This window comes from Ranitomeya variabilis, chromosome 5, assembly GCF_051348905.1.
Source record: "Ranitomeya variabilis isolate aRanVar5 chromosome 5, aRanVar5.hap1, whole genome shotgun sequence".
Lineage (NCBI taxonomy): Eukaryota > Metazoa > Chordata > Amphibia > Anura > Dendrobatidae > Ranitomeya > Ranitomeya variabilis.
The window spans coordinates 285,645,579-285,670,840 of NC_135236.1; the positions used below are offsets into that span (position 1 = coordinate 285,645,579).

Here is a 25,262-nt window from a genome sequence, read left to right on the forward strand (position 1 = left end):
TCATCATCTCCCCATTCCCCACACAGCGTCTCATCAGCCCCCATTTCCCACACAGCACAGCGTCTCATCATCTCCCCATTCCCCACACAGCGTCTCATCATTCCCCACACAGCGTCTCATCATCCCCCATTCCCCACACAGCATCTCATCAGCCCCCATTCCCCACACAGCGTCTCATCATCTCCCCATTCCCCACACAGCTCCTCATCATTCCCCTATTCCCCACACAGCTCCTCATCATCCCCCATTCCCCACACAGTGTCTCATCAGCCCCTTTCCAAAATACATCCTGAGAGTCTCACACCGAGTTCTGCATCCTCATTCCCTTGTACCCTGGGTCCACCATGGTGCAGCTCCTCTCCTCACACGGCTCCATGCTGCAGCCCCTTGGTCCTCTCTTCGCACAGCGCCATGCTGCAGCTCCTCATTTCCGGCTTCTCTTCTCCACCAACAGCTTCCTGCAATCGACTCCTCCCCCTCAAGAAATCAACTCCAGTTTAGGCCATGTTCACACTTTGCGAGTTTTACCGCGGATCCGCAGCGTTTCTGCAGCTGCGGGTCCGCAGCAGTTTCCATTGCGTTTACATTTACATGTAAACCCTATGGAAACCGCAATCCGCTGTGCACATGCTGTGGGAAAAAACGCGCAGAAACGCAGCGGTTTACATTCCGCAGCATGTCACTTCTTTGTGCAGAATCACTGCGATTCTGCACACATAGGAATGCATTGATCCGCTAACTTCCCGCATGGGGCTGTGCCCACGATGCGGGAAGTAAGCGGATCATGTGCAGATGGTACCCGGGGTGGAGGAGAGGAGACTCTCCTCCAGGCCCTGGGAACCATATTTAAAGAAAAAAAAAAAAAAAAAATGATATACTCACCTCTCAGAGCTGCACGCGGCTGTCCGGTCGCAGGGTTGCTGTGCGAGCAGGACCTGCGGTGACGTCGCGGTCACATGACCGTGATGTCGCGGTCACATGACCGTGACGTCACAAAGGTCCTTCTCGCACAGCATCTTTGGAACCAGACCGCCGCGTGCAGCGCCGAGGAGATCGGGACGTCAGAGGGTGAGTATAAACCATTTTTTTAATTATTTTTAACATTACTATTGATGCTGCATATTGCTGCATATGCAGCATCAATAGTATAGGAGTAAACCCGCAGCGGAAACCGCAAAACAAACCGCGATAAATCTGCAGGGATAACCGCAGCAGTTTTGCCCTGCAGATTTATCAAATCCGCTGCGGGAGAACCCGCAGAGGACCCGACCTACGTGTGCACATAGCCTTAGACGCTGCCCTGCAGTCAGATCTTCAATTGTACTCGTGTCTAAGATACAGGTACAATTGAATACTGGGAGCCGGCACGCTGCAGCTTCTCTGTGCCGGCTGTCAGCTTGACAGTCGGCACAGAGAACAGCTGACTCCCAGTCCAGGGGGCGGCAGAATGCAGCTGCCAGGGGAGACACTGCGGACCGCCGCATTAGGTGGCCCGACTGCGCCCCCCTGCCAGCTGCGCCCGGGGCACATGCCCCGGCTGCCCCCCCCCCTAGATACGCCACTGGATACAGAACCTCAATCCAAATATACAATTCCATATAGCAAAAATTCAAAACACTTAAAAGTTGTGTGCAAACCTAATTTTTTTTTTTATGGTTTAAATCCAACAGAAAGAAGTGACCGGCTGAGGATTTAGAATGGAGTTTTCTCACAGAATTGTCTTGTTAGCATGTGGACGAACTTTATAATTTGATCCACTTTGCTGCTACTATAATATGCTTTATAGACAAAGAATCTGTAAGGTTATCTGCTCCGATGTAATATCCATATGTCTAGATAACTGGGTCACAGCACCACGAAAACGACATGTCTCATGGAGTGCTTCCTTTAGGAGTGGTCAAGGAAAAGACAACCTATGAACTGGTGACACAGACGTGGGCCAAGATTCATTTCTAAAGACTAGCCAACCTTATTCTTCCCACAGAAGAACTTCTGTAGCACAAATTTCGGAAAAAGACATTGCTGACTGTGATAGAAAGTGCTCACTGAGTAGTAGGACAAAGCTGGAGACCAGAGTGCCCACGTTTACCCCCATCCACCGACAAAAGTGCCTACATTAAGCACTGAGCTTCAGAGCTGGACCATGAAGCAAAGTGAAAGATGTCCTGTTCTGAAAGAAAATGATGCTTTCTTATACACCATATGGACAATCAGGGATGTGTGCTTTACCTGGAGGAGTGCAGTAGAAGAATTCGGAAAGCTGATGGAGCTGGGATGCAGACCAAGTACATGTCTTCATAGCAACAGTGACTTCTTCAGCAGAATAACACATCCTACCATACTGAATTGAAGGACATGACATAGGGGGCTGAATCAAAGTCCAATCAAAGGACCTCCTCCTCATACATTACTGGACTTAAAAGCGTTATCTACTTTCATAAAAGTGGATCCCAAACACTATAAAGTAACAGATCAGGTACTTGCCCTCCCCGGGTCCAGTGTTGTCTCCCCGCTGTTTTGACTGCAGGAGTGACCTCACATTGTCAGCGTGTCACCGCTGTAGCCAATCACTGAGCTCATCTCAAGCTGTCTACATTGAGGAGCCAGCGCTGGTCCAGAGGAGGGTGAGTACCTGATCTGTTTCTTATTTCAGGTATTTTAGAGCATTTAGGGTCCACCTTCCTGAAAGTAGGAAATGCCTTCAGAGGATCTGCTGCTAACATCCTGCTGGACGATACTACAGGATATCTTCAGGGGTCTTGTGGAGTACATGTATGGTCAGAGGCACGAAGGGGCCTAATTCTATTGGGTAGTGTCACTATTATGGCTGATGGTATGTCTATAGCTTGGAATAATATAATAACCATGTAAACTACGGTAATATCTAGAATGCCCAACACGTTTCTCCACATTCATACACTTTTTTTTGGCACAGGACATAAGTTCCTATTTGTACAGACAGTCCTTGAGTTTACAGATGGTTGCTAGCGCTAGCACTTCAGAGGGCACAAGATGAAAAATGCCGAGTGCCGTTGTCTGCCACCCATGTCTACGTTTGTGGGGTGTGAGGAGGTGATTGAGCGGTCAGTAAAGGTCCCTGGGGTCGGAAAATTAAGATTGCATTTCTTAAAGGGGCAGGCAGCTTTCTCTTAGTGAAGCTTTCCTCACAAACTGCCCAGCTCTTCTGCCCATACAATGGCTCCTGGTGGAGGAACATGTGACCAGACCGGTCCATCAGTCTCCTCCAATTGTAAAATACAGCTGCAAAAGCAAACAAGACTTTAGGGCGTATAAAAAGAGATAAAATACTTATATCCCAACGTATTATTACCCCTTTATAAATCAATGGTGAGGCCACAGCTAGAATATGGGATCCAGTTTTGGGCTCCACATTTTAAAAAGGACATTCAGAAGTTAGAGTCAGTTTAATGGTGGGCAGCTAGATTATTACAAGAGATGGAAGGCCTCTCGTATGAGGAGAGGTTGGAAAAGTTATGCTTGTTTGGCTTAGAAAAAAGACCAGGGGACACTCGTTATGGGTGGAAGAAAGGCGATTCCAGCAGCCTAACAGGAAAGGGTTCTTTACAGTTAGAGCAGTCAGACTGTGGTAGGCCCTAGCACCAGAGGTAGTAATGGCAGACACTAGAACAGCTTTTATACAAGGGCTGGACGATTTCCTCAGCATGTAGAATTGGTGGAGAATGGTGGGATGTAATAGACCCCGGTGTTTTTTCACCCTGTGTAACATATGGGACAGCTGTTCTCTTGGAGGCTGAAGGACTGGTCTGGCCACGTGCTCCTGCACTAAGGCTGTGTGCACATGATGCGCAATTGATGCAGATCCGCAGATTTTTCCGCGCAGAAACGCAGTTCCGCAAAGTGATTTACAGTACAATGTAAATCAATAGAAAAAAAAAAAGCTGTGCTAATGGTGCGGAAAAATCCGCATGAAATCCGCTGCGGATCAAAACAAGCAGCATGCTACTTCTTTTGTGCGGAACTGCAGCGTTTCTGACCCCTTCCATTATAGAAATCAGCAGGGGTAAAAAAAACGCGGAAAATCCGCAACAAAAACGCACCTGCGGTTTCTGCCAGGAGATGCAGATTTTGTGCGGAAAATTCTGCACCCCAATCCGCAACGTGTGCACATAGCCTAAGGCTATGTGCACACCTTGCGGCGTCCTCTGCGGGTTCTCCCGCAGCGGATTTGATAAATCTGCAGGGCAAAACCGCTGCGGTTATCCCTGCAGATTTATCGCGGTTTGTTTTGCGGTTTCCGCTGCGGGTTTACTCCTATACTATTGATGCTGCATATGCAGCAATATGCAGCATCAATAGTAATGGTAAAAATAATAAAAAATGGTTATACTCACCCTCTGATGTCCGGATCTCCTCGGTGCTGCACCCGGCGCTCCGGTTCCAAAGATGCTGAGCGAGAAGGACCTTCGTGACATCACGGTCATGTGACCGCGGCGTCATCACGGTCATGTGACTGCGACGTCACCACAGGCCCTGCTCGCACACCAACCCTGATACCGGACGGCCGCGTGCAGCGCTGAGAGGTGAGTATAGCATTATTTTATATTTTTATTCTTTTTTTTACACTAATATGGTTCCCAGGGCCTGGAGAGTCTCCTCTCCTCCACCCCGGGTACCATCTGCACATTATCCGCTTACTTCCCGCATCGTGGGCACAGCCCCATGCGGGAAGTTAGCGGATCAATGCATTCCTATGGGTGCAGAATCGCAGCGATTCTGCACAAAGAAGTGACATGCTGCGGAATGTAAACCGCTGCATTTCTGCGCGGTTTTTCCCGAAGCATGTGCACAGCGGATTGCGGTTTCCATAGGGTTTACATGTAAACGCTATGGAAACTGCTGCGGACCCGCAGCATCAAAATCGCCGCGGATCCGAGGTAAAACCCGCAAAGTGTGAACATGGCCTTAGAGACCGGCCACTGCCAGTAAGCTGTGCAGTAATAGTGGCGGCTGTCGGTCGCCTTTGGCAGCCTGCAGTGCCCACCGCCGCCGGTAACTGCTCTAATAAAACCATAAAGAGCAGAGGTTCCAATGTGAGCACAAGCCCAATCCTCTGGTGTATCCTCCATGCAGCATGCGACCTTCTCTCAATGGCCGTCTGAACAGGCCGCTGCGCCCACTCAGCTGGGCCGTGACGTCATGACGCCGGTGACGCAGCAGCAGCTCTGGCCGTGTGCAGCGTGGGCTCCCGCAGCCATTGCAGCTCAGAGAGGTCCTCGCTTGAGTGTCACGGCGCAGGCTCGCTGTAGCGCAGCCGCTCTGAGGTGAGTGCCCTACCGCGCAATCTCCAGCTATCTCAGCCCTGCTGGCGCAGCCGCAACACGGAGCTCGGGCTCCGGGGCTCAGCCGGCAGCTCCGCCCCGCACTGCGCTAGCCGGGGATAACTGCGGGAAGTTGGGTGCTGGGAAACGGCTAGCGAGCTAGGAAAAGGCGGGGAGGAGGCTGCAGGCCTGACTAGGCCCCTGTGGCTGTGGAGAGGCTTGGCTGTAGCATAGAAGGCCGGTGTGTCCCGGCTGCTGCACTCTGCTGGTACCGCATTGTGTGAATGGCGGCTCAGCACTTCGTATTAACCCTTTCTCAGGTTCCACAACTCTCTCCAGCTAGCAGGGTATCCTGCTATATCTCAGTCCTGCTCTTTGGTGGGTGGCACCACAAGTAGCAGCCAGAGCCCATTCACTGTACCACGAGCATCAATAGTTTGTGGTTATCAGCCCCGACTATGAGATCTGCCCCATTGCCTCTCATTGGGCAGCTGTATATGGACCGTGTCTACTGATGTGTGACTGCAGCATTAGCAATCAGTGCACTGCATGGCGCCAACATATGCTGCTGCGCTGTACAGATCTCATCACTGGGCACTCCTGGTCCGGTCCCCAGTGGAGCGCACAATCTAACCTCAGTATTGCAGACAAATGAGGGACGTTTGATAGGAGGCTTGTTTCCACGGATCCGCCGGTGACACAATATGGCCGCTGATTGTCGCTTGGATGCAGATCAAAGTAAATAATCGTGGTGTGATCTATGGTAGATTGCTCGGCGCACACAGGTTGCCATGCTTCTCCGCAGCGTGAATCCTGTGTACACAGGACGATACACCGCCAGCGATATTCTGTGCTGCACAAAAGATTATTTCACCCGATTGATGAGCATCTTGCTGTTTAGCAAGATAATCGTGAACTGAGCATTTTTTGCAACACTTTTTCACAATTATCTTGCAGCGTAAATGCTTCTTAAAAGGAACCGGTCACCATATTTGACCTATCTAAACTATTAATATGGTCCTAGAGTTCTTCTTTTCTGTGCTAGTTACATGTCCGACACGACACTAGTAATTCCCCTTCGTGTAAAATAAGCTCTGGAGGCAGAGTTATCTTCCAGACAGCATCCTCCCCATATCCTGGAAGAGGTCATTTATATAAAGTGATAAAAGATGAATTAGCAACAGCAACACATCTAATACGAGGCATACAGGGAGGACTCTGCTCAGCAGTCTATATCCTTTATGCCTATATTAATAGTTTAGGTCAAATGTGGTGCCAGATTCCAAAAACATAATGTTAGGGAATGTAGATTGTGAGCCCCATCGGGGACAGCGATGATAATGTGTGCAAACTGTAAAGCGTTGCAGAATATGTTAGCACTGTATAAAAATAAAGATTATTTAAGCCATAAATCTGCTTTTCTGGCAGTGTCCATTGGAATCCCACACAAATATGGGAAAAAGGAAAACGCTTAGATATCAGCATCCACATTGCTAACTCTAATTCATAGAAAACTGCTGACCACAAAGAAATGAACTGCTCATGCAGGATGGCGGCAGGGAAATTGGTTTCCTCTATTATCAGTCATTTTAAAGGGCTGTTGCACAATTAAGATCATCTATCCAAAATGATCTGTTACTCATTTCTTGGGAATGTCCTGTAGCCTATGCTTTAATGGAGTGGTGGGTGGCGGGAGTATTCATCAGCTGCCTGCGCAATAAATAGACTGGTGCGGGCTCCCTTATGTTTTTGATAACCAGTCAGGCAAAACTGACGGCTGCGGACTGCAGCCCTCAACTGTTAGCTTTAGCAAGGCTAGTTATCAAGAATAGAGGGGTCCTCACTCTGTATGTTTTAATTATTGAAATAATTTAAAAAAACAGCGTGAGGTCCCCCCTCCCCAATTTTAACAACTAGGCTTGCAAAAGCAGACAGCTAGGGGCTAGTATTCTCAGGCTGGTAAGAGGGGCCATGGATATTGGACCCCCAGGCAGTCTGCAGCCGCCCAGAAAAGGCACATCTATTAGATGCGCCAATTCTGGCGCTTTGCTTGGCTCTTTCCAATTATCCTGTGGCGGTGACAAGTGGGGTTCATATTTTTGGGTTTGATGTCTCCTTTGTATTGTCTGTTCCAGTGAGTTGAGAGACAGAAGTGTAAAGTTTGGTCTCGCTGAGTGCTGGGCTGCACCATCGTCAGACGTCTTTGTCATTGAGATGATAACAAAGCAACTTGGAGCACATAAACCACATAAAAGTAGTATTTAAAATATACATCTATAATTAATAAATGGTCTTAAGGTGGTATACCCAGACCAATATGGAATGTAGGAATGCACTACCTAGGTTAATACAATTAATCCCCAATCCCCACAGTTTTAAGCGTGCACTAAAAACTCATTTGTTCAGATTGGCCTACCGCCTCAACGCATTAACCTAATTATCCCTGTGTGGCCTATTAATAAAAAACAACAACATAATCACGTTCCTCCATCATGTTCTCATACACTTTATGCAGTTAATAGCCTCTGTGTCTGTACTGTTACATACTTAGGCAGTTAACTGGTTCATGCAGCTTTACATGAACACCCGAGCCTTACACTATTGCTGGTCCAAATAACTAAAGCAATTGTTACCATCCACCTCTTGTGTCTCCCCTTTTCCTCATAGATTGTAAGCTTGCGAGCAGGGCCCTCATTCCTCCTGGTATCTGTTTTGAACTGTGATTTCTGTTATGCTGTAATGTCTGTTGTCTGTATAAGTCCCCTCTATAAGTTGTAAAGCGCTGCGGAATATGTTGGCGCTGTATAAATAAAATTATTATTATTATTATTATTATAGCCCTGTGGTGCTCCCTCTAGACATAACAAAGGAACTCGGAGCACATAAACCACATAACGGTTGTATTCAAAAGCTCTGATCTTTGTCATTGAGGTCTGGACATTCTGGTACAACACTGTGTATAGCAAGGGTCCCTGTACCTCTGTATACCATTTACACACAAATGTACAGTGAGGGGCCCTGCACCTCTGTATACCATCTACTATATAATTGTCTAAGGGGTCCTTCTGTCTGTCTGTCACGGATATTCATTGGGCGCGGCCTCTGTCTGTCATGGAATCCAAGTCGCTGATTGGTCGTGGCAAACCAGCCACGACCAATTAGCGACGGGCACAGTCCGGCGGAAAAATGGCCGCTCCTTCCTCCCCGCAGTCAGTGCCCGCTCCGTACTCCCCTCCAGTCTGCCCTCACACAGGGTTAATAGCAGCGGTAACAGACTGCGTTATGCCGCGGTGTAATGCACTCCGTTACCGCAGCTATTAACCCTGTGTGACCTACTTTTTAGTATTCATGCTGCCTATGCAGCATAAATAGTAAAACGATCTAATGTTAAAAATAATAAATCGTTATATACTCACCGTCCGTCGGCCCCCGGATCGACAACAGGCCTTTCCTGCTCGCGACGCTCTGGTAACCAGTCCATGCTGCGATCTCGCAAGATGATGACGTAGCGGTCTCACGAGACCGCTACGTCATCATCTCTCGACACCGCAATGCACTCTTCAGACCGGAGCGCACGAGCAGCGTCGGTAACCGCTTCGCTTGGATCCGGGGGCTCCGGAAGGTGAGTATATAACTATTTTTTATTTAATTTTATTTTTTTTTTTAAAGGGATATGATGCCCGCATTACTATATACTACGTAGGCTGGACAATATACTACATGGGCTGGGCAATATACTACGTGACTGGGCAATATACTACATGGGCTGTGCTATATACTACATGGGCTGTGCTATATACTACATGGGCTGTGCTATATACTACATGGGCTGTGCTATATACTACATGGGCTGGGCAATATACTACATGGGCTGGGCAATATACTACATGGGCTGGGCAATATACTACGTGGCTGGGCAATATACTACGTGGCTGGGCAATATACTACGTGGCTGGGCAATATACTACGTGGCTGGGCAATATACTACGTGGCTGGGCAATATACTACGTGGCTGGGCAATATACTACGTGGCTGGGCAATATACTACGTGGCTGGGCAATATACTACGTGGCTGGGCAATATACTACATGGGCTGGGCAATATACTACGTGGCTGGGCAATATACTACATGGGCTGGGCAATATACTACGTGGGCTGTGCGCAATATACTACGTGGGCTGTGCGCAATATACTACGTGGGCTGTGCGCAATATACTACGTGGGCTGTGCGCAATATACTACGTGGGCTGTGCGCAAAATACTACGTGGGCTGTGCGCAATATACTACGTGGGCTGTGCGCAATATACTACGTGGGCTGTGCGCAATATACTACGTGGGCTGTGCGCAATATACTACGTGGGCTGTGCGCAATATACTACGTGGGCTGTGCGCAATATACTACGTGGGCTGTGAGCAATATACTACGTGGGCTGTGCGCAATATACTACGTGGGCTGTGCGCAATATACTACGTGGGCTGTGCGCAATATACTACGTGGGCTGTGCGCAATATACTACGTGGGCTGTGCGCAATATACTACGTGGGCTGTGCGCAATATACTACGTGGGCTGTGCGCAATATACTACGTGGGCTGTGCGCAATATACTACGTGGGCTGTGCGCAATATACTACGTGGGCTGTGCGCAATGTACGGCGTTGGCTGCGCAGTGTATGGCGTGGGCTGTGCAGTGTACGGCGTGGGCTGCACTATACACTACACATACATATTCTAGAATACCCGATGCGTTAGAATCGGGCCACCATCTAGTTTACACATAAATGTACAACGAGGGTCCCTGCACCTCTGTATACCATTTACACACAAATGTACAGCGAGGGTCCCTGCACCTCTGTATACCATCTAATATATAAAGCTGAATGTGTGTGTGTGTATGTCCGGGATTGGCATCTGCAGCGTCGCAGCTACAGCCACAAAATTTTGCACAGTCACACGTCTGGACCCTGAGAGCGTCATAGGCTATGTTGTGAGGCAAAATTTTAACCCCGCGCGTTCCAATTCACCAAACAATTTTGCCCCTATCTACATAATGGGGAAAAAGTGAAAGGAAAAGTGTTGGAGGCAAATTGACAGCTGCCAGATGTGAACAAGGGGGACTTAAAGAATGAGAGCGATGGCGCCAAAGAGTATATACTGTACAGTTGCTAAGGTGGGGCCCCGACATGGGATACTCACCACACACGGGAATATGAACACACACAAAATGCGCCACACACTACCATGTGCTTGAATACATATACCACCCTCAGCACACCTTTCACCACACATACACCAACCTCGCCACATAAAAGTCGAAACACAAAAGTCGCCGCTCAAAACTCGCCACACGTGCAAAACTCGCCACACGTGCAAAACTTGCCTCACACAAAACTTGCACATACTGAAAAGCACCACACATAAAACTCGCCATGTGCAAAACTTGCTGCACACAACTTGATATACTAACCTGTCACATGCAACTCGACACACAAAAAGTTGCTACACACATGTCGCCACACAAAACTCATCTCACAAAAGTCTCTACATGCATGTCGCCACACGCAACTCAACACACACAACTTGACACATGAAACTCGCCCTAAAACACACACAAGTCTGGTATTATCCTTAAAAAATAAAAATCTGCTTAATAAGCAGACAAACTACAAGAGCAACAACTGTACCATATAGGAAATACGGCAGCTGTCAGTCACATGATCTGTCTATTATGTGTATGTGTGAGCTAATATATACTAAAAATACCGTAAATAACGTGTGAACGAGGTCTAATACAGGAGGAGATAACACACAGATATATATATATATTATATACAGGAGGAGATGACACACACATATATACTATATACGGGGGAGATGACACACAGGTATATACTATATACAGGAGGAGATGACACACACATATACTATATACGGGGGAGATGACACACAGGTATATACTATATACAGGAGGAGATGACACACACATATACTATCTACGGGGGAGATGACACACAGGTATATACTATATACAGGAGGAGATGACACATATATACTATATACAGGGGAGATGACACACAGGTATATACTATATACAGGAGGAGATGACACACACACATATATACTATATACGGGGGAGATGACACACAGGTATATACTATATACAGGAGGAGATGAGACATATATACTATATACAGGGGAGATGACACACAGGTATATAATATATACAGGAGGAGATGACACTGGTATATACTATATACAGGGGAGATGACATACAGGTACATACTATATACAGGGGAGATGACACGCAGATATATCTATATATATAATTGTCTAAGGGTTTTTCCGTCTGTCTGTCTGTCTGTCCTGGAAATCCCGTGTCTCTGATTGGTCGAGGCCACCAGGCTGACGGGCACAGCATGGCGACGATGATGTCATAAAGGTTGCCTCGACCAATCAGCGACGGGCACAGTATGCCTCGAATTCTGGAATCATCATTGTCCATATACTACGGGGACATGCATATTCTAGAATACCCGATGCGTTAGAATCGGGCCACAGTCTAGTATATATATAATTGTCTAAGGGTTTTTCTGTCTGTCCTGGAAATCCCGCGCGTCTGATTGGTCGAGGCAACCTTTATGACATCATCGTCGCCATGCTGTGCCCGTCTCTGATTGGTCGAGGCCTGGCGGCCTCGACCAATCAGCGACGGGCACAGTCTGCCGCGAATTCGCCTCGACCAATCAGCGACGGGCACAGTATCGACGTAGATGTCATAATGGTTGCCATGGCGACGATGATGTCATAAAGGTTGCCTCGACCAATCAGCGACGGGCACAGTCTGCCGCGAATTCTGGAATCATCATTGTCCATATACTACGGGGACATGCATATTCTAGAATACCCGATGCGTTAGAATCGGGCCACAATCTAGTATACTATATACAGGGGAGATGACACACAGGTATATACTATATACAGGGGAGATGACACACAGGTATATACTATATACAGGGGGAGATGACACACAGGTACATACTATATACAGGGGAGATGACACACAGGTACATACTATATACAGGGGAGATGACACACAGGTACATACTATATACAGGGGAGATGACACACAGGTACATACTATATACAGGGGAGATGACACACCAGTGTATACTATATACAGGGGAGATGACACGCGTATATACAGGAGGTGACACACAGATATATACTATATATAGGAGCAGATGACACACAGGTATATACTATATAAAGGAAGAGATGACACAGGTATATACTATATACAGGAGGAGATGACACACAGGTATATACTATATACAGGAGGAGATGACACACTTATATACTATATACAGGAGAAGATGACATACAGGTATACGATATAAAAGAGGAGATGACACATAGGTGTATAGAGGAGGAGATGACATACAGCAGGTATATACTATATACAGGGGAGATGACATACAGGTATATACTATATACAGGAGATGACATACAGGTATATACAGGAGATGACATACAGGTATATACTATATACAGGGGAGATGACACACAGGTATATACTGTATGCAGGAGGAGATGACATACAGGCATATACAGGTATACTATATACAGTGGGAGATGACACATAGGTATATACAATATACAGGAGGAGATGACATACAGCAGGTATATACTATTTACAGGGGAGATGACATACAGGTATATACTATATATAGGAGATGACATACAGGTATATACTATATACAGGAGGAGATGACATACAGGTATATACTATATAAAAGAGGAGATGACATAGGTATATAGAGGAGGAGATGACATACAGCAGGCATATACTATTTACAGGGGAGATGACATACAGGTATATACTATATATAGGAGGAGTTGACATACAGGTATATACTATATACAGGAGGAGATGACATACAGGTATATAAAATAGACAGGAAGAGATGGCACACGTATATACTACCGCGTTTCGCGGTTAAGCTTCGTCCAGGGGAGTAGTCTATATATTATATACAGGAGGAGATGACACACAGGTATATACTATATACAAGAGGAGATGACATACAGGTACATACTATATACAGGAGGAGATGACATACAGGTACATACTATATACAGGGGAGATGAGACACGTATATACTATATACAGGAGATGACACACAGATATATACTATATACAGGAGCAGATGACACACAGGTATATACTATATACAGGAGGAGATGACACACAGGTATATACTATATACAGGAGGAGATGACACACGGATATATACTATATACAGGAGGAGATGACACACAGGTGCATACTATATACAGGAGGAGATGACACACAGGTATATACTATATACAGGAGGAGATGACACGTATATACAGGAGGCGATGACATACAGGTATATACTATATACAGGAGGCGATGACACACATGTATATACTATATACAGGAGGAGATGACACGTATATACTATATACAGGAGGCGATGACATACAGGTATATACTATATACAGGAGGCGATGACATACAGGTATATACTATATAAAAGAGGAGATGACACATAGGTATAAAGAGGAGGAGATGACATACAGGTATATACTATATACAGTAGGAGATGACACATAGGTATATACAGTATACAGGAGGAGATGACATCCAGCAGGTATATACTATGACTAGTTTGTGGCCCGATTCTAACGCATAGGGTATTCTAGAATATGCATGTCCCCGTAGTATATGGACACTGATGATTCCAGAATTCGCAGCAGACTGTGCCCGTCGCTGATTGGTCGAGGCAACCTTTATGACATCATCGTCGCCATTCTGTGCCCGTCACTGATTGGTCGAGTCCTGGCGGCCTTGACTAATCAGAGACGCGGGATTTCCAGGACAGACAGACAGAAAAACCCGTCGCTGTGTCTGTCGCTGATTGGTCGAGGCAACCTTTATGACATCATCGTCGCCATGGCAACCATTGACATCTACGTCGATACTGTTCCCGTCGCTGATTGGTCGAGGCCGATCAGAGACGTAAGATTTCCATTATGACATCATCGTCGCCATGCTGTGCCCGTCCCTGATTGGTCGAGGCCTGGCGGCCTCGACCAATCAGAGACGCGGGATTTCCAGGACAGACAGACAGACGGAAAAACCCTTAGACAATTATATATATAGATGATTCCAGAATTCGCGGCAGACTGTGCCCGTCGCTGATTGGTCGAGGCAACCTTTATGACATCATCGTCGCCATGGCAACCATAATGACATCTACGTCGATACTGTGCCCGTCGCTGATTGGTCGAGGCAAATTCGCGGCAGACTGTGCCCGTCGCTGATTGTTCGAGGCAACCTTTATGACATCATCGTCGCCATGCTGTGCCCGTCGCTGATTGGTCGAGGCCTGGCGGCCTCGACCAATCAGAGACGCGGGATTTCCAAGACAGACAGACAGAAAAACCCTTAGACAATTATATATATAGATATACAGTAGATGCAGGAGATGACATACAGGTGTATACTATATATAAGGGAGATGACAAACATGTATATATACTGAGGGGAAAATGAGAGGTGTGAGGTGAAAATGAGGGGTGTGAGGGGGAAAATGAGAGGCGTGATGGGAAAATAAGAGAAGTGAGGTGCTATAACTAACCACAGATATTTACTATGCCCGGGCTCTTCAGCTAGTTTACACATAAATGTACAGCGAGGGGCCCTGCGCCTCTGTATACCATTTACACATAAATGTACAGCGAGGGGCCCTGCGCCTCTGTATACCATTTACACATTAATGTCCAGCGAGGGGCCCTGCGCCTCTGTAGAATATGCAGAATACTTTAGATGCCACATGGGACGTTTTCACTACAAATGTTTCATCAATTGCTGTATTGTGAAGACTGAAATACACAGTGTGCATCCACAGGATCCTCTCATTGTTCACTGAACCGTGTGGATTCACCGCGCCCTCTACATTGGCTGGGTGAAATTTATCTTGCGGAGGCTAGCATCTCCACAAGATAAATAGGACATGCTGTGGTCTGGAAAGACACGCTGCATGTCCGTCTCCGCGGGTGTCGGTGCACGCATAGTGGAGATGGGATTTCTTGATATCCCATCCACTATGCTGTAACATCTGGCCGCTGCGGGTTCAGAGATGCATAAATAGGCAGCGTCCAACCCACAGCAGTTCCCGATCGAGGCAACTACCCTTAATCTAGTATGATCTGTGTCAATTTGTGAGGAAAAAAAATTCTGTCTGGTGTTAGGATAATGACAGCCAGACTTCCATTCTGACCCATGAATGAGATAAATCCATCCTAACTACTATTGTTGTCATTCAGAAAAATGTATGTAAACCTATTTAATCTTGACCAGCTCCTAAAAACTCCAGTGTCATTTTTTGTTTTTTCTTGAGGGTATATTCACACAGTCAGCCTGAAAAGCAAAGTGATTAAAGATCAGTTAATTTTGTAAAATGCAGCTCACATTTTGCTCATACGAATAAGTCATACAACTTCTTACATGAAAGTATTGATTTGTTTTTCAAATTAAAGATTTATTGATTTTCAGAATATAGTATACATCACTAAACAAAGAAAAGTCATTGAGTCAAATACAATATTGCATTTGTTTCCTAACACTCTAAAACAACAAATAAACACTTAAAACAATATGACTACACAAAAGGTTACCTCTATTCCGGTTACAGGACTTTTTTCTGCTTTTCCTGCTCGCCGAGTTTTCATCTTACACTATCGTACAATACGGCTGAGTGCAATTTGATCAAACATGGCATAGCACTCGGCCCAGTGTACTCTGTGGGCAGCTCACATCCGCGATTATTTTCTCATGCCGGATTGGCATAAGAGAGCAATGGCAGCATGCTGCGATTGGCACGGAGACTCGGACGAGTCTCGGCTCACTCACACCCATATAAGTCTATGGGTGCGAGTGACACAACGCACAGCATTCTGATATCTTCCGAGTGCAGTGCGATATACGCCGGCAGCAGAGGAGATGGAGAAATTAGTTTCTCCGTCTCCTCCGCAGTTGTTCTCCGATGCTCTCTCTGTGCAGGAGGATTGGAGCACAGAGCACTGACAGTTGGCTGATGCTCGCAGCAGAGCAGGAGGCGAGGGTCATTAGCATATCGCATCCGATGCGCTCACATCCGATGCCATACGCTGGTGTGACTCCAGCCTTACAATGTACACTGACGGTGTGCTCTCTTGTTGGCTCCTCACTTCTCATCAGAGACTTCAAGGGGGTGTGAATTGTCACCAGGGCAGTGGAGTTGGAGGCGTTATAAAATGGGCTTACTCCTACTCATTCAATATATAATACATTGGGTACATATGCGACAAGAAGCTGGAGTACAATAATCCCAAAACACATATTAACTAAAAATAATGTATATTTTATTACAATCAATAAACAACAACAATAGTTGGAAGCATCAAATACTGTAATAGCACATATAAAGTAGGAAGAGATGTGGAGGAAACCTGTAAGTATGCTGAATGGTAAGATAGAGCCCAATTGTCTCAAACTAGGCATATAAAAAAGTACCAATACTGGGAATATGCAAAGGAAAACCCATAATTAAATCCCAGTGAAATTGTAAAGTGTCAGAGCTTACCCATATAGGAGGCAAATGACTCTCCCCGTTCCACCAGCGGCCCCCTGACGCACGTTTCGCGGTCACCATATCGTACTTAACACATTTGCACTTTATTAAAGTTCATATGCTCTCAGTTTTATATTTATATTTCTCACTAGCAGTGTACCTATGAAATGTACATTGACGGTGCTTATTTTGCACCGTCATAGTCTTGCACTTTTCACACTTACGGTTGTGTATGGGGATATTTCCTTGATTCCTGACATAATGGCAGCCTCTATGGTCTCTAATAGGATGGCCGGTGACTGTGCGCACGCGCGCCTTGGACCCAACAGGTTTCCGGCTCCCCGACGACTATCAGTAGTGGCTGCGCACGCATACTATGTGACGTCATCTGGCGGTATTCCGCCCTATGCGAGCGCGGCTTTGACGGCCAGAAGGGGAGTCGGTGCCAGGTCCTAGGTGCGCTGATACGTCACTTACATTTCCGGTATATGCACTATTTAAACGGGCAGGGTGCGGCCAATAGTTAACCCTCTTTGAAAAAGCTGACCACGAAACGTGCGTCAGGGGGCCGCTGGTGGAACGGGGAGAGTCATTTGCCTCCTATATGGGTAAGCTCTGACACTTTACAATTTCACTGGGATTTAATATGGAGGCGTACTTTTGCACTATTAGGTGCGTTACAACCCTGTTTTAATTATGGGGTTTCCCTTGCGTTTTCCCAGTATTGGTACTTTTTTATATGCCTAGTTTGAGACAATTGGGCTCTCCCTTACCATTCAGCATACTTACAGGTTTCCTCCACATCTCTTCCTACTTTATATGTGCTAATACAGTATTTGATGCTTAAAATTATTGTTGTTGTTTATTGATTGTAATAAAATATACATTATTTTTAGTTAATATGTGTTTTGGGATTTTTGTACTCCAGCTTCTTGCTGCATATGTATTTTGGAGTTTCCCTGTGAGTCCTGTTGATGTGGACAGTAACAGTGGGGGAGCGAGATTGTTCTGCTCTCGGCCATTAACCCATGATATGCTTTATGGTTTATGTATAAATACATTGGGTACAGTAGTCCAATGCAGGATGTGCTGTAAGTGTTTTCATAAGAATGTGGGAAAGTTATGAAACGTCCTATAAATGTCTGTTCTGTTCCTGATCTAAGGATCTCGGCTTTTAGCTGAGATGAATCTGTGCTGCACTTTATGCACATGCTCAGTAGTGACCAGTGCTGTGGGGTCGGAGTCAGGGAGACTGAGGAGTCCGAGTCGGTGGTTTGGTTTGCTGAATACACAGCCCTGATTGTCACTGTGCACTGAAAAAAATATTCCACAATGACAGTATGTTATTGATCATCTGACAATTGCCTAGCCCAGCCCCTGAAACGTATGTCACTGATGACACTGTCTTTCAGTGACTGCAGCCTCTGCCCTCTGATGTCCTCTCGTTTGAGTGCCCCAGCATACACTAGGGATACTCAGACCAAATATCAAACAGGGAACTGGTTAAAAAAAAAAGTTAGAGAATAGAGCAGGAATAAGAATTTTTTTAATTATAGTATATTAGAAAAGAGATTAAATTAATTAGACCGATATTTGAGGTTAAATCGGTTTTCATTTCCTTTAATGTTGTAATGTGACCCGAAAATACATTTAAGGCTTTATGTGCAAAAACTGTCAGCAGAGATTCACAATCCTACATGGCCTGCTAACATATTAGTGTAACATTCCTGCTTAGAAAGGAAGCAATAAAGCTCCCGGGCATGACCACCGAACATATCCATAGGGCCACACGCACTTTGCATATACCAAGGGTGTCCTTTTTTCTTTTGGCATATGCAAACATAGTCTACTAATTCCCTCAGCAGAAGGCTACAATAGTAAGTCAATGGGTGATGGTGATGCATGCTACTGTCCTTATATGTTGACATATATAGCGCTGATTTTTATCAAGAGCTATAGTATGGTCTCACTTAAAATTGTATGCTCAGCTAAAATTCTACGCAGTCGGCCATGATTTGAAAGCTACCTGCATATCCAAGTGTAGGTCCCCTTTGTGCTACTAAAACAGCAATTACCTGTTGAGGTTTAGACTCCACAAGATCTGGAGGTTTATTGTGGTATTGGGCACCAATGTTTTAACAGTGGATCCTTTTAATTAGCCAGGTGGTGTCCTGGTGCATTGCCCATATTTTTCGAGCACATCCGAAAGATTACAGAGTGAGAGCTGAGGAATGGCTAGATAAAAACGTAAAGCACAGTAGGGTCTTCTCCAGGTACAACAGTGAGGGTACACATGTATTTTGCTCAAATGATAGGGTTGTATGTGACGCAACCACTAATAGTGCGGAAATACCAGCTACTGCAGCATCCACAAACTGTTTTTAAAGGAATACCAGGGAATATTTACTCTGCTCCGCTGTTTGTTTTTGTTTTTTTGTTTTTCAATAAAATCCAAGAATCAAGATATGAGGATAAAGTGGTTTAGAGTCAACCTGACTCCTTCCTCAGGACAACCACATGTGCTCTAATTTTGTTTTTTTGTTTTTTTTCATATATCTATATATTTTAATAAATGATGAAATTGTATACTTTGTATTTGGATTGATGACTATTTATTTTGTAGGATCTGAGTTGACCTGAAGAGGGCGCTGTACACAGGAGATGCCCTCGCAATCTGATAGATTTGGAGTACTACTGCAAGTAAGAGTGAGCAAAGATTACCAAATCTTAGATGTGCCATGCTGATGGACTTCTACCCAAAAAGACTGAATGATTTCATAAATGTTAAAGCTACTTCAACAAAATATTAGTGTAAGGGAATCTTCTAGTCTAGTCGCCCGAGTTTTATGCTATTTTTGGATGGAATTTTGGGGATTTTTTTTTTTTAACAATATATTTGCAGATGTTTTAAGTATGCTTACAAAATTTATATCATGAAGAGTATAAATAAGTACAGTAAAAATGCAATAAAGTGGGCAAGGAAAACGAAATGGCGGCCACAATCCCCGCTCTTCTACTTGTCTGAAACAAACAAAAAAAAAACAACAACTCAGATTCTTAATTATGATTGTCGCCATCTACGGAAGAAGAATTAAAATAACAAAATGTAAAAATTAAACACATGGCGTTATGCTGAAAATAGAGTATCGATTTTTGGCACAATTGGAGGCCTGTCAAAATTACAAAAGGGGAAAAAAAAAGATTTCCACTTGATTCTGGTACAGGAGATGGGAACTTACCGTATTTTCCGGCGTATAAGACGACTTTTTAACCCCTTAAAATCATTTCAAAAGTTGGGGGTTGTCTTATACGCCGGGTACGGCGTGTGCAGGGAGCGGTCCTGTATGGTTCCCAGGATCTGGAGGAGAGGAGACTCTCCTTCAGGCCCTGGGATCCATATTCATGTAAAAAAAAAAAAGAATAAAAATAAAAAATATGGGATATACTTACCCTCCGACGGCCCGCGGCTCTCAGCGGTGCAAGCAGCAGCCTCCGTTCCTAAGGATACATTGAGCGAAGGACCTTCGATGACTTACCACGACGTCATCGAAGGTCCTTCACTCAATGCATCCTTAGGAACGGAGGCCGCTGCTTGCACCGCTGAGAGCCGCGGGCCGTCGGAGGGTAAGTATATCACATATTTTTTATTCTTTTTTTTACATGAATATGGAACCCAGGGCCTGAAGGAGAGTCTCCTCTCCTCCAGACCCTCGGAACCATCTGCACCGTACACCGTATAAGATGACCCCCGTCCTATACAGCTAGATTATCCCAAACTCCATGTTTTATATGGAAAAGTTGAGGATCGTCTTATACGCCCAGTCATCTTATACACCAGAAAATACGGTATATGCTGAAAATGTTTGCACAAGCCCAACTTGATTGACCAATTGTTTCTGCATATATTATGGCCTCCAATTTTGAAAAAAATGGTTTTGAGAAAAACACGTTAGTTTTTCGTACTGATTACACAGAGACATGATTACTTACGATTCGTGATGAGTAGTGATGAGCGAATATACTTTTTACTCGAGATTTCTCGAGCATGCTCGGGGGTCCTCCGAGTATTTTTTTTTAGTGCTCGGAGATTTCGTTTTTCTTGCCGCAGCTGAATGATTTACATCTGTTAGCCAGGCTGGGTACATGTGGGGGTTGCCTGGTTGCTAGGGAATCCCCACATGTACTTATGCTGGCTATTAGATGTAAATCATTCAACTGCGGCAAGAAAAACTAAATCTCCGAGCACTAAAAAATACTCGGAGGACCCCCGAGCATGCTCGAGAAATCTCGAGTAATGAGTATATTCGCTCATCACTAGTGATGAGCAAAACATACAGGCGCAGGGATTCGAACATATTATCTAAGCACGCCCAAAATACTCGGACAACACCCGAGCATGCTCGGATAACACGTTATCTGAGCACGCTCGCTCATCACTATTTACGATCAATCGGCTATTCCAGGACCATAGAGTGATTCTTCCTTGTGCTCATACAATTCCTGCAGAGCTGCTCTCTTTTGTGCAGTGAGATCTGTCATCTCAAACAGTCAGATGAACACTGCTCTGAGCGACTTAACCGAGCCGCGTCCCGAGTGTTTGCGTACTTCTTCGCTTGCTATCTAATAGTCATTCCTATCACGTCCATTACTTTAATGATTGTCATTAATCTCTCATTAAAGATAATTATTGCCAAAAATATAGTTATGTTCACAATCTTTGTACCCGATTGAAGATGTTTCGGTGCAAAAGTCCAAATGAGTGAGTTGAGCGATTCGTTGATAGTTTGCGTTTCTGCTCCAACACAATGTTCCAGCAAATCATCCGGTGACGGCTCTTCATAAATTGGCTTTATTACCTGAAACAACCTCTTGCTACAAAGGTATTGATTGTGATGGAAGGTTGCACCAGCTCTCTTTACCCATTGGGCAGTAGTCTTGTTGCAGTTTATCATCGGTGGAACTTTTGATAGTATGTGGCCCGTATTTCTTTCCTCATTTGCTCTACTGAGTCTGCATGTCTGCAAATTGACAAAACCTAATAGTTAGAGAGTTCACCATAACTGTATCTGCTAACTTTCCAGCACCTTTGCCATCGATGCCTTATTTTTTTTTCCATTCCAAAGTCTCATGCCCATTCTTTTTTCTACGTGACCAACACATTTTTTGTTTTTTCAAGACCGTAGCATCATCTTCATACAGATTTGCATTTACAATTCTGCTAAACGTTTTGCTGGCCCATGTCCAATATACTTTTCATAAAGAAGTTCATGCTTCTCCTGCGATCTCAAAAACATGTCAGTAATAGCGTCGATCTCCATTATACCCGCACTGCCTTCATGATTTTCGCAGCACATTTCTTTGTGTGTTTCATACCATTCATTGTATTCTTTAATATTGTCATGCTTTTTTTTTTTTTCCACCCACTACACACTTGACACAGCGTTCTTTGCGGTGGAGCAGGGTCCCGGGAGAGGCAGGGTTGCTGCTGCAGGAAGCTGGCAGCAGGAGTGGGGCGATGCCGCGGGCCCCGGGCTGGGAGGAGGGTTGTTCAACCGTGCCCTAGGTTTCACAGAATGTTGGGAGTCCCTGCACTTTCTCAGTCTTGTTGTTTTTGTAATAACGTTTCTATAAAAGGCAAGTTTTAAGGCTTTGGGTTAATCTGATGAGTCCCTGCACTTCCCATCCTTGTCACTGCAGTGGACTTCGGGAAAATGGCCGCTGAAGGCTTCCCATCCTTTACACTGTGATGCATGCACTGCCTTTGGCAGCAATTTTCTCCGAAGTCCACCACAATGAAAAGGATGGCAAGCCTCCAGCGGCCATTTTCCTTAAGTCCACTGCAGTGACAAGGATGGGAAGTGCGGGGACTCATCATATTAACCTAAATCCTTAAAACTTACCTTTTATAGAAATGTTATTAAAAAAAACAACAAGACTACATGTAAAGTCCACTAGCGAACAATCAAGATACTGACCAAATTAGGGTAACATTATCTATTGACCTCATGGTAATAGAAAATAGGGATAGCACTCACCGATCCTTAAAATTCCATCCTTTATACAATTGTGGTTAAAATGTCATGGCCGGGAGAGTGAGGACAGGAGTATGCGATAGCAGGTACCGACGACTGCTGTTTCGCACTATTCCAGCGCTTCCACGGGTCAAATTACCTTTTACTGAAACGTTATTAAAAAAAAAAAACAAAAAAAAAAACAACTACTAGACTTCGTGTAATGCCCACCAGCCAACAATCAAGATACTGACCAAATTAGGATAACATATCTGTTGACCTATTATTGTGATGGAAACCAAATGGAGTGACCATAGATAAAGTGCCTAAAGGTACCATTACACTAAACGACTTACCAACGATCACGACCAGCGATACGACCTGGCCGTGATCGTTGGTAAGTCGTTGTGTGGTCGCTGGGGAGCTGTCACACAGACAGCTCTCTCCAGCGACCAACGATCAGGGGAACAACTTCGGCATCGTTGAAACTGTCTTCAACGATGCCGAAGTCCCCCTGCAGCACCTGGGTAACCAGGGTAAACATCGGGTTACTAAGTGCAGGGCCGCGCTTAGTAACCCGATATTTACCCTGGTTACCATTGTAAAAGTAAAAAAAAAAAAAACAGTACATACTCACATTCTGATGTCTGTCACGTCCCCCGCCGGCATCCACAGGGTTAAAACTGCTTTCGGCAAGAGCACTGCTAATATGCACGCGCTGCTGTCGAGAGCTTCCCTGCACTGAATGTGTCAGCGCCGGCAGTAACAGAGGTGACATCACCGCTGTGCTCTGCTTTACGGCCGGCGCTGACACAGTCAGTGCAGGGAAGCTCTCGGCCGGAGCGCGTGCATTAGCAGCGCTCCTGCCGAAAGCAGTTTTAACCCTGTGGATGTCGGGGGACGTGACAGACATCAGAATGAGTATGTACTGTTTTGTTTTTGTTTTTTTTTAACTTTTACAATGGTAACCAGGGTAAATATTGGGTTACTAAGCGCGGCCCTGCGCTTAGTAACCCGATATTTACCCTGGTTACAAGTGAACACATCGCTGGATCGGCGTCACACACGCCGATCCAGCGATGACAGCGGGTGATCAGCGACCAAAAAAAGGTCCTGATCATTCCCATCGACCAACGATCTCCCAGCAGGGGCCTGATCGTTGGTCGCTGTCACACATAACGAGATCGTTAGCGGGATCGTTGCTACGTCACCGAAAGCGTGACGTTGCAACGATATCGTTATGTGTGACTCAGCCTTAAAGGGCCACTGTCACCCCCTCCAGCCGTTATAAACTAAAAGAGCCACCTTGTGCAGCAGTAATGCTGCATTCTAACAAGGTGGCTCTTTTAGTTTTAGGTTCAAGTATACCCCAAAAAACGCGATTTGATACTTAGCCATAATTGGTGTCTCTAGCCACGTAGGCTGGTCCTCCCTCCCCAGCTCGAAACGCTCCTCTGCCGTCACTCACATCTTCTTGGTCTTTCTGCGCCGCCCCCTCAGTGCTGTTTACGTTTTCAAACCGGGGCCTGTGCTGTGTAGTACTGTTCTGCGCAGACGCAGTAAGCTCTGGCCGTCTGCCGTCCAAGCCAGGCTTTCACACTGCGCCTGTGCGGGCAGTGCGGCCCCCACCTTTGGAATCCCAGCCCCGCACTGTGTTATGCATTATGCACAGTGCGGGGCTGCGTGTTGCATCCTGTCAGCCCGGCCCCCCGCCTTACTGCTTCTGGATACAATATACAGATCGTGCCTCCTCCTCCTCTAGCAATCGCCGGGCAAGAAGCAACTTTGGAAACTTGCCTGCTAGGTGGTGTGTGTTGTGTCTAGGTGTGTTATTTATGGGTCTTGATCTGATAATAAATTGGGGGTGATCTTTACCCACCTAGCAGGCAAGTTTCCAAAGTTGCTTCTTGCCCGGCGATTGCTAGAGGAGGAGGAGGCACGATCTGTATATTGTATCCAGAAGCAGTAAGGCGGGGGGCCGGGCTGACAGGATGCAACACGCAGCCCCGCACTGTGCATAATGCATAACACAGTGCGGGGCGGGGATTCCAAAGGTGGGGGCCGCACTGCCCACGCAGGCGCAGTGTGAAAGCCTGGCTTGGACGGAAGACGGCCAGAGCTTACTGCGTCTGCGCAGAACAGTACTACACAGCGCAGGCGCCGGTTTGAAAACGTAAACAGCGCTGAGGGGGCGGCGCAGAAAGACCAAGAAGATGTGAGTGACGGCAGAGGAGCGTTTCGAGCTGGGGAGGGAGGACCAGCCTACGTGGCTAGAGACACCAATTATGGCTAAGTGTCAAATCGCGTTATTTG

At 45.7% G+C, this 25,262-nt stretch overlaps 1 protein-coding gene across 8 annotated transcripts in view; it reads left to right on the forward strand.

Annotated features, from left to right (window-relative positions):
• Positions 1–4,922: 4,922 nt before the first annotated feature.
• Positions 4,923–25,262, forward strand: part of NRF1 (nuclear respiratory factor 1) — a 121,401-nt gene continuing 101,061 nt past the window's right edge. For 2 of the 8 annotated variants that reach the window (XM_077264417.1, XM_077264414.1), the window contains exons 1-2: positions 4,926–5,303; positions 19,562–19,638. In XM_077264417.1, the coding sequence (XP_077120532.1) occupies positions 19,600–19,638 (39 nt within the window). In that variant the 5' untranslated portion in view covers positions 4,926–5,303; positions 19,562–19,599. Of the gene's footprint in view, positions 5,304–19,561; positions 19,750–25,262 lie in introns of those variants that run through there. The other 6 variants (XM_077264419.1, XM_077264418.1, XM_077264421.1 and 3 more) reach the window with 5 other exon arrangements.